The sequence below is a fragment of the Camelina sativa genome, chromosome 7, assembly GCF_030686135.1.
Source record: "Camelina sativa cultivar CO46 ecotype springtype chromosome 7, ASM3068613v1".
Lineage (NCBI taxonomy): Eukaryota > Viridiplantae > Streptophyta > Magnoliopsida > Brassicales > Brassicaceae > Camelina > Camelina sativa.
The window spans coordinates 460001-475869 of record NC_141886.1 but is presented as its reverse complement, the minus strand read 5'-3'; the positions used below and the strand labels follow the sequence as shown (position 1 = coordinate 475869).

Genomic DNA, 15869 nt, shown 5'->3' with positions numbered 1-15869 from the left:
AAAAAATTATTATTTTTTTTTTGTAAAAAATTATTTTTACTCAAAAAAATTATAAGGCCAATTTTCATTAAAGGTAATTAAAGAGTCAAATTTTTAAGAGGGTGTTATTGTTTTGAGAGTTAAATAGAATTTTAATGACTTTAAAAGTTATGTAAAATATGTTGTTATTCAATCAAAATTTTTTAAAACTCTTTTAAAATTTGGTGTTATTAGTTGTGGATTTGTAAAGAGTTATCTAAAATATTCGTAAATCTAGTGTTATTGGATTAAGAGTTTTATAAAGTCATTAAAATTTTTGTGTTATACAAGTAAAACAAAAGAATCTTGGATTGTTAATGGATTTAAATATTGTATTATTGGTTTAGAATTTATATTATTTATTTTTCATAAAAAAGTCTTGAAAACTCTCGTAAGATACAAAGATTTGTGAATCATAGTCCGTGACTTTTTTTTTTCTTTTGTTGAAAATAAAAATGTGGGTCTCCTCATCTCTCCGATACTTCTCTCATCAGACTCAACATATCTTTATATCAATTATTGAGGAAACGTGTCTACATTTGCCCCGAGAAGACATGCGTACACCATCACTAATCTCTCTATTTGAAATTTTTACCTTTTTGTTGCGTATTGGGTGGAGAGAAAATTAAAATTCAACTTCATAGCAAAGAGAGATAGATTGTTTGCCAAAAAAAAAAAAAAGCAAAGAGAGATAGATTCTTGAGAGGGGCTTAGGGTTTATGATCGATCATAAATTGATTCATGACAGCAATAAGCAAGAATTTTTTTTTTTTTTTTTTCGCAGAAGCCTTGAATAAACAAGAGAATATTGTGCAATATTTTTTGAGAAAGATTTTACAAATTAGGAAAAACAAATCAACAAGATTTAAAAAAACTTTCTAAACAATCAGCTAGAATCCTTCATTTTATATTTTTCATGACTTTAATTAAAGTTATTAAAATTCTCTTATTTATAGTTAAGGTGAGCCGACTTCTCTTTTGATTAAATGGAATTCTTATTGAGATATGATAGGTTTTTTTTTTTTTTTTGGGTCAACATGATAGGTTCTTAAGAAGTCCTCTCTATCCCTCACTCACTTTTCATTATTTGATTAGAGAGAGTATATATAGAAGTTTAGATACACAATCGGGATGCTCCAAAGGTCTTTTTAACATATCTTTTTTTTTTTTTTGGGTAGATAGTCTTTTTAACATATCCTCGAGTTTTAGGAATTTGCAAAAAGATAAAATGCGAGAAGAAGAAGAAGAAGAAGAAAAAAACCCTAATCCAATCTACATACATGCCGATCTGGTGGAAGACATACTCCTTACGCTGCCCTTGAAACCAATTATCAGATGCAAAACCGTCTCAAAACAATGGAAATCAATACTGGAATCTAAGAGTTTCGCGGAAAGGCGTAAGAGTGTTCAAAAGAACCCCAAAATCCTTGCTGTCGGAGAGCCACGGTTCCAAGGAGACGCAGAGATCGACATTGTCTATTTACAACGCCATGACACCACCACACGACCTTCGTTGACATGTGACGGTTTGGTTTGCATCCCTGTACCAGACTGGATCAACGTTTTGAACCCTTCCACCGGAGAATTCCTTAGATTCGTTATTTATTAATTTATTATTATATAAGAAAGAATATATTCGTTTCCTTGTCTTAAAAGTTACTACTTACTACAATCGCAGAAGTATGGCGTTACATATTCCCTGGATACTGGGCGATGGGATTCGGTAAGGATGAAGTTAGTGGGAGCTATAAAGTAGTGAGGATGTTATTTGATTTCAACTATTTCGAGATTCTTGATGTTAACACTGGGGAATGGCGGAAACTTACCCCGGCTCCTTACAAGGTTGAAGCAACAAGGAAGTCGGCGTGTGTCAATGGTTCCATCTACTGGTTAGACTTTAAGCATAGGTTTAAGATACTAGCTTTGGATCTTCACACAGAAGAGTTCCTGGGATGTTTCTGCACTTCCGCCGTCTAGGTACACCCCTGCAGCTCAGATAGTGAACCTTGAAGACCGTTTGGCCTTTTCCGACACAGGTTTTGATCCTGAATGGGTACTAGAGATATGGAGCATGCATGCACAAGAAGAAACTTGGACTATGACTTACTTCCTAACTTTAACCAGAGTTATTTCCCCGAAATATTGGAAAAGGTGGTTCACCCCCATTGCTGTTTCTAAGCAAGGGAATATTTTCTTACATGACAGTGAGAAGAGGTTGTTCAAATACTATCCGGATACAGACCACCTTAGTTGCCTCTCTCAAGACATTAGTGGTCTAACTCCTTTAGTCGAAAATCTAGCCCCACTTCCTTCACAATCAGGATGTGTTCTGAGTATCAGCACATCTGGATACCAATATGGACTTAGCTATTTACAACCTGGACGTGTTAGCACAACTCCGCAACGATCTACGATATCTAGTATCTTCGGATGGAATTGATGTTCCCTAATATTTTGCTTACCTCTACTCTTGTGTCTCTCGTTATTTTTGGTTATAGTTATAAATATTCTACTTGACTAGCGGTGGTTACTTATCTAGTGTCTCTCCACACCGTTATGTCTACATCTTACTAAATTTTATTTTTTCTCTTAAGCTTTTCCAATTTCCACAACCTATTATGACTTAATCTCGCCTCGTTTCTTCTTATAAACACAATCATGCTTCAAATTTTACTGTTTGTTTATTTCTTGTGTATTATCGAGTAGTTAAATTGTGTGCAGGTACAAGACTTCGAGTGATGTTATTATTAGAAGTTGTGTTTAGGAACTCTCTCCAATGAGACATGCATGTCTTCGCTAAAATCCATCCAGAAATCCTTTTGTTTCCCACACCCCGACGCCATTTTCTCTTCCCTTTTCCGTTTGGCAAATTCCACAGAAACAGTGATTTGGATGGATGGAATTGCTGTTCCCTAATATTTTTTGCTTACCTCTACTCTTGTGTCTCTCATTATTTTTGTTTATAGTTATAAATATTCTACTTGAATACCGGTTACTTATCTAGTGTCTCTCGACACCGTTATCGTGGTGTGGTTCGATCCGCTTATGTCTACATTTTACTAAAAGTCCCATAGTTTTGCGGCTATGACTTCTTCTGTTCATCAAAATCTCTCTTCTTTAGTCTCACTCAGGTCATCATCATCATATGTTTCTTCTCTTACAAAGAAAGCATAATGTTGTTCTCTTGCTTTCTTCTCTTTTGTTTACCATTCTTGCCCACAACGTTAATTTAATTTATTTTCAAGCATGATGGATTGAAAAAAAGAGAACAGTCTATACTCATACTCTCTGTAGCATGTAAATAGAAGAGCGTTCAAATATTCAAGATGATCCAGGTTGCAATGACACAGGATTCAGGATCAGATAAGCGAATGAATTATCTACTCCCAAGCTTTTGTAGCTTTCATCTTCTCAGAACACGGCTTAAGCTACAAAAATATAAAGTTACCTCAGATTCTTACCAATTTATTAACAGAAATCAAAACGGAAGTTGAAACTGGTCATGATACCTTGGGAAGAGAAGTAGACAAATTGTAGCAGATACAAGGACTCTGTTCAAGCAAGGCTTTGTGCTAGTAGCAGAAGCTGCGGTTGACCTGTTTGCAACCAAAATAAGGTGTTAAGAATCATAATCTTGTGTCAGAGAGCATATACTGAAACGATGGAACAATAAGCTGTGTGAAGCATCTTACCTAGCAACAATGCTCGCAACAGATTCGGTTTCAAGACCAGACCCGTAAACAAAGAGTGGGCCATAATGTGAATCTCCATAGCTCATAGGCAACTGCTCTGTGTTTCTAAACCATGTAACAGAAGTTTTCCACTAAAGTCCCAAAAAGAGCATCAGTGAACTTGACAAGCAGGATTCTTCTGACAGCATCATCAATCCGGGTGACAGGATTTACTTATTGTTTTTCACCAAGGACGTAAGATCATTGGCAAACTCAGTAAAGTTGAAGGGGACCATGACCTGCATATGTAACATTATTTCATTAGCCAACACATACACAAGTAACATTTTCCTTTCCCAGTCCAGGAATGTCTGTGAAGTTTGAAACACAAACCATATAAATTCCAGCTTGAACTGCAGCTCGGACAGAAGCTGTGTAGTTTGTATGCGGTGGTGAGGAAATCATATCAACACCTTGCCAATCCGAAGTAACAGAACCCTGCACATATCATAGAGATGATAAGTTGGAATTAGAACTCACAATCAACTCCTGAACCTAAGAATTTACACATGCTCTATAAAAGGTTCTATTCACGACTCTTCAAAATACATCAAGAAAGGGCAATATTCATTTAGAAATACTACTGCCAGAACACAGAGCACGTGCATTGATGTTAAGGGTACCCTTAAGATACCTTGTGATAAGCTCAGTATTTGCATGCATCTTCTCACCATTCCAGCTTGACTATGAAACCATCACTCTGGTAACACCTTTGTAAATTGCATCACCATAAGCCGGCATGTAAACGCTAAGAAGACCATGTAAATCAGTTACCGTGTAATTCTCATTTATTCCTCGGGTTGTCCCACCATCTCCCACATAATGCTTGGCACATGCTGCAATTTTATCCCAGACAAAATAACACGCATGAAAAGATGAACATACTTATGTAAGGCTCATTTAACACAACCAAACTAGCAAAAACCTTACCTGCCAACATCTAATACTCATTTATCATATCAACCCAATTCTGAGCGGTCGCCTCAGGAAGTGGAGCACTCCCACCACCACTCAATACACTACCTGTACAGAACAGAGGGATATCATCTATTTTTCAAGTTATCATAGAAAATTACTCAGCTTCTCTAGGTCTAATAATAACAAGATGATGAAAGACTGAACTTAACCAAGGCTAAAGTTGAATGATTCCCTCAATTCAACTACAAACATACTGCATCAATAGAAACAGCAAACGTACTTCATCAATAGAAACATAGATTAGCAGATTAACTTTCACCTGTCAAGTGAAGCTTGAAACTTTTGTTCTAAGGAATTTCCACTTTATGTAATAGAACATTAGCTAAGTAACCTAACGTTTGCAGAAACCTAAACAAACATAGATATTTAGAAGACATACCTCCGTTTCTGCCCCTTTCATGGATCTCATCAACAAAAACATAGATAGTAACACGTATGATTGATACTTTATACACGACTGGTACTGAATATGTATCTGAGTTTTTACAGCCTGACCAGCCTCGTGAATTTGAAGTTACTCGCTTGCGGGTTTGATGCATCAAAGCTTGCAGTTGCGCATTCTGTAGAGTTCCGCAACTGCAAGTTTGATGGATCAAAACGGCAAGCGAGTAACTTCAAATTCACGAGGCTGAGGCTGGTTAGGTTGTAAAAACTCAGATACATATTCATAGACTCTGCTGGAATGCAATTCTTGATTTGTAGACTCTGGAGAAGAGGTGCCTTTGATAAGTGTGGTCTCCATGGTGTTCATGGTGTTCTATGATAACATTCTAGAAGCTGCATACACAATAACCTCCACATCTGAATAAGGATTAACTTCACACGGGTAAAAAAAAGACAGTAAAGAAAAGGATACTAAATTTCCATTCCATCGTGGTTGTTGCTGCGTCATATAGTACATCATCCCCGATTCTGTGAAGAAAGTGAACCATCTAGAGAAGCAACAAAAAAACTTTAAGCAGATTTTATTATAGACAGAACGTTTCACCTTTTGGAGGACATGTGAAATCTCCAACTGGTTTTAGGATGATCCACAACGCCTGAAAGAAACATGGTAAAAGTAGATGTAACAAGAAGTACGTTAGAACATCGGGAACTGCTTACAGGGCATAATTGTTGTCCTCTGTTTTATGATAAACTTACCAGAAGCTGCATATTCAATAACTCCACATCTGAATAAGGAAACTATAGCGTATTACCTCCCGTTGTGGTCGCTTGTCACCAAATCTGACAACCACTTTCCATAAATCTCACTGTTAAGTTAGAACAAAAAACCCAATGAAACAAGAAATCAGGTTAGCACATAGTACAAGATACGAAATTGGTTATTGACGAAATAAAGGTATAGTTTCTATATCAAGAAAAATTGGTTATTGACAAAATAAAGGTCTAAAAAATCTTCGATAAAAAGATAAGAGGAACGAGGTACAAGTGATTCAGTAATACCTGCCAAGCTCTCTGCAAATTGCGCATCTGCATACTTCGCCTATGAAGCACCTTCTCCATAACAGAGCCATCTAGATACGCATCAGAACTTTCATCCGGAAGTTCTGAAATCTGTTTAGGAGGTTGAGAGTTAGCTACACCTTCAGGAAATTTGCCAATGTTGAAGGAAGCCTCCTGCAACAATACAATCAGATATAGCAAAACACTTAAAAGCTTCGAATATACTGGTGAGATTAAAGATGAGAAAATGACAAGTAGGTAAGTGCTTACTCAAATATAACCGAGAAGCGAGTTAATCACCACCCAAAATTCCATCTACCTTCGACACACATACACCTGGAAAGAGATAGTATGAAGCAATTGAGCTGAAGCTTGATGCATATAAAGTCTGGAACTGATAGATAGTCTTTTCACTTGTAAACTCCAATTTGACCATACTGCAGCGATCCAAACAACTAAAGATCATCGTAAGTTTAGAATGAATGAGCAAACATATGATATTAAGGAATCCAAAGAGGAGAAAAGAAAGAAGTGCAGGTTCATTGGCTTTAGATGGAGACTGGAGAAAAAAAAGGTTTCACCTTTAGGAGGACATGTAACCTCTCCAATCAAAAATACAAACTTTTTAAAATAAAATCAAAGCGACTAATAGATTCAGAAGGCAAAAAAATAAAATAAACCTCTGATTTGTCTGTTGACCCTAGTCAATTGTGAACAGAAAGAAGCTCGTGTCCGGAACCATCGTTTAGTGGAATCGAGGAGAAGAGAAGAGGCCAGTTCGAGAGTAGGAGTCGACGAGACGATCCTGAACGGATTCATCATCACCGGACTCGATGCTAATGGAGATCGGAGAGGAATCTGGGAGCGATGAGATAATCGAATCGGCGTGGCTCTGAATTAGGGCATATTTGCTCTCCGTCGACACTAGAACAAACCCTCTCTCTCTTTTTTTTTTTGTTTTTTGTTGTCTCTCTTTCAGTTTCAGGTGGTGAAGAAGAGAAGAGTGTCTCTATGTTTGTGTCAAGCAAAGTGAATATGATGAGAAGACAAGACCTCTCTGCTTATTTTATTTATATAGAGAAGACAACCCCAACGGGTTAATAATTAAAAAATGGAAAAAATCGTATCTTATCACAGCCATTAGATGCAATTGATATTTTAGATCTGACGGTGGAGAGAACATTAAAACAAAAAGGAAATATATCAAGCAAAATAGGAAAATTATAAAAAAACGTTTTTTTCTTTCTCTTAAATCCATGTGGCACTAGCCAACGGTTAAAATTAGGGCAAATGACACCACGCCCACTTACTCTTAAACTATTGTCACAAAAACCCACTTTCCACTCATGGTATACTTTTCCAAGTTTTTTGCTTATGTGTCCACTTTCCTTTTACATTTTTGCCCTTACTAACAACTTACCTCTCTTTCTCTCCTTCTTTTCTCTCTTTTTTTCTTCTTTTTTGTTGTTAACACTTTAACAAAGTAAAATATATTTATTTGTTATCATAAAACAAATTTTCTATTTATTTATATAAAATATGTTATGATTATATATTTTCTACATTTTAAGATACATATTGCTATATTTTTTATGATTTTTTAGATTATACAGTATCCATCAGTCGTTGAACATTTGTTCAATTATAAGTAGATAATCAATTGCAGTATTGTTAATAGATAGTTACTTGTGTTTATTCATACAAAATATACATACATAAATTTGGTTAGATCTTTATCCATAGCATATTATCCATAACACAACATAGACCAAATAAGTACAAAACCCTTTAATTCTAAATTTTAAATCCTAGAACATAAACCCTTGAACCTAAAACCAAAACTATTCACTTTAAAAAAAAAACAAAATTTAGTGGATAGAAAAACTGTGGATAGGTCTCCATGGATTTACAAAGCATATCTAGACATAAAGCTGAAGAATAGCAGTTGAATGGTGGCTATGAATGTGATCATGTGGATATTTTTTTGTGGATACCAATGTAGACAGACCAAAGAATCATCATACAACATCCACACAATTAAATCCATAGACACCATGAGCTCCTTGCTTCATATTTTGTGTTGGTCCAGAAACATATACACTCATAAGTGGTTAATAAACAAAATAAAAATTAACAACATTGATTTATTTAGAACATTGAATATCAATCATGTGGATTAGTAGTTATGGATACTTATCTTATAATATCTTGCTCATTCCTTACATGAGCAGAAATTTGTCCAAGATAAATTAGCCACATAGATCAATCATGTTTATGGTTTAGGGTTTAGGGTTTAAGGTTTAGGGTTTAGGGTTTAGGGTTTAGGGTTTAGGGTTTAGGGTTTAGGGTTTCCAAAGTATAGTTGAAAGCTCGAAGCTGAATGCTATCCAAATTTAACAAGAAGGTTAGTAACTTTCTCTTTCTACTTTTTTTTTTCCTTTTCATCTCTCTCTAACTTTTCTCTTTCTTTTCTAATATTTTTTTTCTTTAACATTTATTTTTCATTTTCATTACTAAATTTTAAGTTTAGTAACTTTAGTTGGTGATAAACATACTAAATTTTAAGTTTAGTAATTTTAGTTGTTGACAAACAAAAAAAAGTTAACCTTATACCCTAAATATTAAATCCTAACACCACATAGACACTAAATCCATATAAGCCCAAAAACGTAAACTTTATACCCTAAATCTTAAATCCTAAACCCTAAACCATACACCTTGAACCCTAAATCCTAAACCATGAATTAAAAATATAGACACATCATCCACATACCTAAACCTAAACTTTTAACCTTAACCCCTAAATCCTACACCTTGAACCTTAGACAATACAACTTGAACTCAAAACATAGACATTGAATCTATATACCATCTAAAGTCTAAACCCTAAACTATGGTGATATTTGAACATGCAACAAACTTGTCAATAAATTTCATCTGGATTGCTTGTCCACGTGGTCAGAGTTTGGTGGATAGGCTTAGAGATTAATAATGACCATGTTTGTTGTGTAGTATGCTTCTAGTGACACTTCTAAGTTCTAATATCTCTAATTCTAGCTTAAAAATAGTACAAAAACATTTGGCTAAAAGACATCTAAGTGGCTAAACTATAGTGATGTTTGAACATGCAACAAACTTGTCAATAAATTTCATCTGGATTGCTTGTCCACGTGGTCAGAATTTGGTGGATAGGCTTTGAGATTAATAATGACCATGTTTATTGTGTAGTATGCTTCTAGTGACACTTCTAAGTTCTAATATAACTACTTCTAGCTGAAAAATAGTACAAAAACATGATTGATCTTGGACATGACTTCTAAGTTCTAAACCCTAAACCCTAAACCCTAAACCCTAAACATGATTGATCTATGTGGCTAATTTATCTTGGACAAATTTCTGCTCATGTAAAGAATGAGCAAGATATTATAAGATAAATATCCATAACTACTAATCCATATGATTGATATTCAATGTTCTAAATAAATCAATGTTGTTAATTTTTATTTTGTTTATTAACCACTTATGAGTGTATATGTTTCTGGACCAACACAAAATATGAAGCAAGGAGCTCATGATGTCTATGGATTTAATTGTGTGGATGTTGTATGATGATTCTTTGGTCTGTCTACATTGGTATCCACAAAAAAATATCCACATGATCACATCCATAGCCACCATTCAACTGCTATTCTTCAGCTTAATGTCTAGATATGCTTTATAAATCCATGGAGACCTATCCACAGTTTTTCTATCCACTAAAATTTGTTTTTTTTTTAAAGTGAATAGTTTTGGTTTTAGGTTCAAGGGTTTATGTTCTAGGATTTAAAATTTAGAATTAAAGGGTTTTGTACTTATTTGGTCTATGTTGTGTTATGGATAATATGCTATGGATAAAGATCTAACCAAATTTATGTATGTATATTTTGTATGAATAAACACAAGTAACTATCTATTAACAATACTGCAATTGATTATCCACTTATAATTGAACAAATGTTCAACGACTGATGGATACTGTATAATCTAAAAATTCATAAAAAATATAGCAATATGTATCTTAAAATGTAGAAAATATATAATCATAACATATTTTATATAAATAAATAGAAAATTTGTTTTATGATAACAAATAAATATATTTTACTTTGTTAAAGTGTTAACAACAAAAAAGAAGAGAAAAAAAGAGAAAAGAAGGAGAGTAAGAGAGGTAAGTTGTTAGTAAGACCAAAAATGTAAAAGGAAAGTGGACACATAAGCAAAAAACTTGGGAAAGTATATCATGAGTGGAAAGTGGGTTTTTGTGACAGAACTCACCCAAAGTGGGTTTTCATGACATTTACCTTTAAAATTATAAGACAAATCATATAATAATATTTATCCGCTTTCTGTTACAGCCATTTGATGCAATTGAGTTGTAGATCCGACGGTAGATAGAACATTCAAAGAAAAAAGGAAATAAATGATCTTAATGAAATTTGAAAATATCTAAAGAAAAACCAAAAACGTTTTTTCTTTCTTTTTTCTTGATTCCTTATAATTAATGCAAATCACCAACGTTTTTTTTTCACATTTTTTTTTCTACTACACATATGTTTTGGAAACATAATATACACATTTAACCGCAAACAATTAAAATGTTTCAAGTATACAAAAAAAAAGGAGAGAATTACCGATGATAACCTACTTTTATTAATAATTAGTTATGGTAACCTCATTTTATTTTTATTATTAGACTAACTTATTTTTTGTGTGATAGTTTTCATAATACCAAAACTATCCTTTGTCTTTTTCTTTTTAAAATAAAAATGTCAAATAATTTTCTTCGTAAAATTATTAAATTAAAATCCAATTTCTAAATATTTATGGAAATATATTAATTGTTTAAGACCTAATTTGGTATTAACATGAGTCAAAGAAACTTTCTTCATTCTCCATGTGTTCGCCGCTTCAAAACGTGAAACATCCTTCTCTTGTTCTCCATATACAACAAATTCAATCACTACCAACGTAAGATCTCTTACTCCATCTCTTATGCCTTTTTCTTTATTGACTAATTTTAGTTGTTAAGTTAATTGGATTTTTGGGCTGGGTTAATTTTAATTATAAAATCCTATTCTCTGATTTCGTTTCTAGAATTCTCTGTTCTAGTTTGATTAAAACTTCTATTAAGCAATTCAATGCTCTGTTATCTGTTCTTGTTCTCTGTTCAAGGGAGTTTTACTTCTAGAATGACAAACTCTACCATGCTTTTTTCCTTATTGACTAGTTTTAGTTGTTCAAGTTAATTGGATTTCTGGGCTGGGTTATTGTTAATTATTAACCTCTATCCTCCGATTTCGTTTATAGAATCCTCTGTTCTTGTTTAGATTAAAACTTCTATTAAACAATTGAATTCTCTGTTCTCTGTTCTCTGTTCTTGGGGGTTTTACTTCTTTTACTTCTAGAATGACAAACTCGATCCAGCTAAATTCTTACACTTTTATCTATGGATATATTCTATTCTATTTTTCACTTTATCTGATTATTTATTAATTTTATGGATGTTTTATAGGATGGAGGCACAAACAAACATCAATTTAGGATTTCCTTTGCGTTTGTTTTCACTTGGTTATGAACCAAAACCCAAGAAAAGCATCAATTATCACAGTAAAACTGACTTTTTGGAAGATGTGGAAAGTGCAGTTGGAAAAGAAGTGTGGAACAACATCCGTGAATCTCCTCTTGGAGTCATCGTACGGTTTGTTGATAATAAATTCACATGGTCTTCTAAGGTTGTTGAATATCTTCTTGCGAAACAACTTGTATGCAAGAAAAAATATGAGATTTGGTGTTTGTTTGGTGATAAACCAGCTCGATTCTCTTTGTCGGAGTTCGAAGAGATCACAGCTTTGGATTGTGCACCTTTTCCAGATGATTGCGAGGTTGACGTAGAAGCTAAACTGCATAAAGAATTGTGGAAAAAGTTGAAAATCAAAGGAAAGATGAATCCCTGCAAAAGTGATTTGAGAAGAGTATGTGAAGATGGTGCTACTTGGTTAGATGACGACGACAAAACTCGGTTTGCATACTTATCTATAGCATCTGTTATTTTAGGCTATGATGATAAGAAGCGGCTTAGTTCTCCAATAGCTCGGATGGTTTTTGATTTGCCCAAGTTCAAAAAATATCCCTGGGGTAGAATGGTTTTCAAACAGCTTATTGAGTCTGTGAAACGAATCGATTATAACGCGCAATCATACACGATACATGGATTTACACAAGCGCTTCAAGTGCAGAAAGGTATCTTGACTTCTTTGGTCTACCAGCACCAAGAATTTCCTCCGGTGGAAGACATCTTTTGTTTGCTATATTAAGCGGAGACTCCAATTCAACATCTTCTGGATTAATAGACTCAACATATGCAGACTAACTTGACAAAATCTATTTAAGAAATCTACCAAAAATGCGAAGAATTCACCGAAGTCTATATGTATCTCCGCAGACTAACTATAATTCTAACAAAATATTTTTTTGAAGTCTACCAAAAATGCGAAGACTTCACCGAAGTCTATGAATCTCCGCAGTCTAACTATAAGTCTGACAAAATAGATTTAAGAAGTCTACCAAAAATGCGAAGACTTCACCGAAGTCTATATATCTCTGCAGACTAACTATAAGTCTGGCAAAATATATTTTTAAAATCTACCAAAAAAAGAGAAGACTTTACCGAAGTCTATGAATCTCTGCAGACTAGCTATAAGTCTGACAACATATATTTTTGAAATCTACTAAAAATAGAAGACTTCACCGAAGTCTATGAATCTCCGTAGACTAACTATAAGTCTCACAAAATATATTTTTGAAATCTACTAAAAAAGAGAAGACTTCACCGAAGTCTATGAATCTCCGTAGACTAACTATAAGCCTGACAAAATATAATTTTGAAATCTACTAAAAAAGAGAAGACTTCACCGAAGTCTATGAATCTCCGTAGACTAGCTATTAAATCTGTTGATTATATATAGACTTATAGTAAATTTGATGATAAATCCAAATCTACCAAAAAACGCAGACTTTGGAAGAGCTCATCTTCACGAAGTCAGCCAAAACATGGCAGACTAATTAAACTTTTCATATTCCACATCAATAAAACTTTTAGAAGAGTTACCTCCATCTCGATGATCGTTGAATACTGGAGATTAAGGTTACAGTTGCGTTTGTTATTCACCATTGATTGTATTCAAAAATCCTACAAACTAAAATCTTATTAATTAAAATTCTCATACAATATGCAATATGAATCATAGTCAAACTAATTTTTTAATACAAACAGAAGGTTTAGTGACATGGTCGAAGATGAACAGAAGCTTACCGTTTCCACTTCAATGATTAACCAATGATTTTGATGTACTTAAAATTGCAGAAGATGAACAGTGGATATCATGATCAATGGTTTTCATCTTTTTAAAAAATATTGCCTTTTTCATTTGATTCACTTATTAAATTGTTTCCTTTATTAATTTCATTTTCCTAATATTTCCTAATTTAAATTTTGTTTTCAAATAATATTCTGAACATTTAATGTAATATTTTATATGTGATTATTATAGTATTTATGTAGTTAGGAAGGAAAATGAATAATATGTGGAGGGATAATATGGTAAAAATGTACTTTACAAATCTTAATAGGTTAGTTTAGTTGTTTCTAATAAATTCTAGGTTATTATAGCAAATCTCCCAAAAATAAATAAGAAAAAAAAAATATTCATATATATACATTCTTTCAATTCATCACAACTTCTTTCAGGACATTATCATTCTGGTTTGGTAGAAGATGATGACAAAGAAGGAGACGAAATGAAGAGCAAAGATAACAAGAGCAGCCACTCCGACTCCCAGGATCAGATAACCGTAAGAGAATTATCTACCCCCAAAGCTTTCATCTTCTCAGAACTCGGTGATTAGTTTTGGTTGTTTTTGATTTATTTTCAAGCATGATGGATTGAAAGAAGAGACGAATGTAAATTAGAAGAACGTTCCAGTTCAAATATTCAAGATGGTCCAATGTTGCAATGACTCAGATTCAGGATCTCTTTTGCTAGGCTATAGAAGAGCAAAACTACTCCCGGGATCAAAACTGAAAGAATTATTTACTCCCAACCTTTTTTGTAGCTTTCATCTTCTCAGAACTCGGTTTAAGCTACAACAAATATACAGTCACCTCAGAAGTGTCAGATTCTTACCAATCTATGAAGAGAAATCAAAACGGAAGTTAAAACTGGTCATGATACCTTGGGAAGAGAAAATAGACAAATTGCAGCATATACAAGGCTTTGTGCTAGTAGCAGAAGCTGCGGTTGACCTGTTTAATCTGATGGCACTTGTTTAATCTGAAATAAGAGTTGCAGAACATACCCCTCCTGTTCTTGTTACCAATAAATCTTTGCCAAGTTATGGTCCAACCACCACACTGATAACCCTAAATTATCAGCCTAAAAGCCAGCGACTAGGATCTTTGACGTCTTTCTGGAAGTGGGAGCATAAGATTCTAGCTACGGATTATTAGGAAACTGACCTGGCTTCCTAGTTCATTGGAAAAGCTGTAATCAGCCAAAGGGTTCTCAAAAAGAGCATCAGTGAACTTGACAAGTAGGATTCTTCTGACAGCATCATCAGTCCGGGAGACAGGAATTACTTTGTTTTTCACCAAGGACGTAAGATCATTGGCAAACTCAGTAAAGTTGACGGGGACCATGTGTAACATTATTTCATTAGCCAACACATACACAAGTAACATTTTCCTTTCCCAGTCCAGGAATGTCTGTGAAGTTTGAAACACAAACCATATCAATTCCAGCTTGAACTGCAGCTCGGACGGAAGCTGTGTAGTTTGTATGCGGTGGTGAGGAAATCATATCAACACCGTGCCAATCCGAAGTAACAGAACCCTGCACATATCATAGAGATGATATAAGTTGGAATTAGAACTCAAAATCAACTCCTTGACCTAAGAATTCACAAATGCTCTATAAAAGGTTCTATTCACGACTCTACAAAATACATCAAGAAAGGGCAATATTTATATTTAGAAATACTACTGCCAGAACACAGAGCATGTGCGTTGATGTTAAGGGTACCCTTAAGATACCTTGTGATAAGCTCAGTATTTGCATGCATTTTCTAACCATTCCAGCTTGACTATGAAACCATCACTGTGGTAAATGCATTTTCCAAAAAAACCAATTTTTTATTTTGGAATGGAATATTTACGGAATCCCCACGAATAGGATAAAACCTTATTCCATGGTATTTACATGAGATTGCTCTTTCTTATTCTTAAGCAAGTCCCGAGAGGGCTTAGTTGATCCATGATTTCTGTTTCGTCTTTTCTTTCCTTTTCGTTTGTTTCGAGAAAGAGATCGATCAATTCCGATTTTTTCTTTTTCTATTGATTCTTTTCGGATCGAGATGTATGGATCCATGGATCTATGTGTCTATATAGATCCTGGTCCTGGATTAACGAAAATGTGCAAAAGCTCTATTTGCCTCTGCCATTCTATGAGTCTCTTCCTTTTTGCGTATGGCATCGCCACTCCCTTTGGCAGCATCCAGTAATTCAGAACTTGATTTGAAAGCCAGATTTTGACCCGAATGTTTTCGGGATGCCCCTAATAACCAACGAATGGCAAGTGCTTTTCCTTGCGTGGATCCTATTTC

At 34.2% G+C, this 15869-nt stretch overlaps 1 protein-coding gene, 1 long non-coding RNA gene and 1 pseudogene across 9 annotated transcripts in view; 1 reads left to right on the top strand and 2 right to left on the bottom strand.

Annotated features, from left to right (window-relative positions):
* The first annotated feature begins 1136 nt into the window (after positions 1–1136).
* LOC109125368 (F-box/LRR-repeat protein At2g43260-like) lies at positions 1137–2535 on the top strand (annotated as a pseudogene).
* Positions 2536–3272: 737 nt separating this feature from the next.
* LOC109124928 (uncharacterized) lies at positions 3273–7213 on the bottom strand. Of its 3 annotated transcripts, XR_015561611.1 has the most exons (12): positions 6854–7213; positions 6444–6509; positions 6174–6347; positions 5871–5980; positions 5401–5767; positions 5107–5202; positions 4680–4772; positions 4524–4585; positions 4083–4187; positions 3711–3988; positions 3528–3614; positions 3273–3446 (listed from the first exon to the last, which is right to left on the bottom strand). It is a non-coding gene; the product is annotated as an uncharacterized LOC109124928 (long non-coding RNA). The 3 variants fall into 3 exon arrangements; XR_015561612.1 differs by lacking the exons at positions 5401–5767; positions 5871–5980; positions 6174–6347; positions 6444–6509; positions 6854–7213 and adding an exon at positions 4384–4449 and having other exon boundaries at positions 5107–5244; XR_015561613.1 differs by lacking the exons at positions 5401–5767; positions 5871–5980; positions 6174–6347; positions 6444–6509; positions 6854–7213 and adding an exon at positions 4384–4459 and having other exon boundaries at positions 5107–5241.
* A 6573-nt stretch (positions 7214–13786) lies between these two features.
* Positions 13787–15869, bottom strand: part of LOC104699604 (uncharacterized) — an 11324-nt gene continuing 9241 nt past the window's right edge. For all 6 annotated transcript variants that reach the window (XM_087457826.1, XM_087457822.1, XM_087457821.1 and 3 more), the window contains 2 exons: positions 14444–15100; positions 13787–14352 (listed from right to left, as the gene is read on the bottom strand). Coding sequence is in view for 5 of the 6 variants with exons in the window: in XM_087457822.1 (XP_087313948.1) it covers positions 14924–15100 (177 nt within the window). In the remaining variant the exon portion in view is untranslated. The remainder of the gene's footprint in view (positions 14353–14443; positions 15101–15869) is intronic.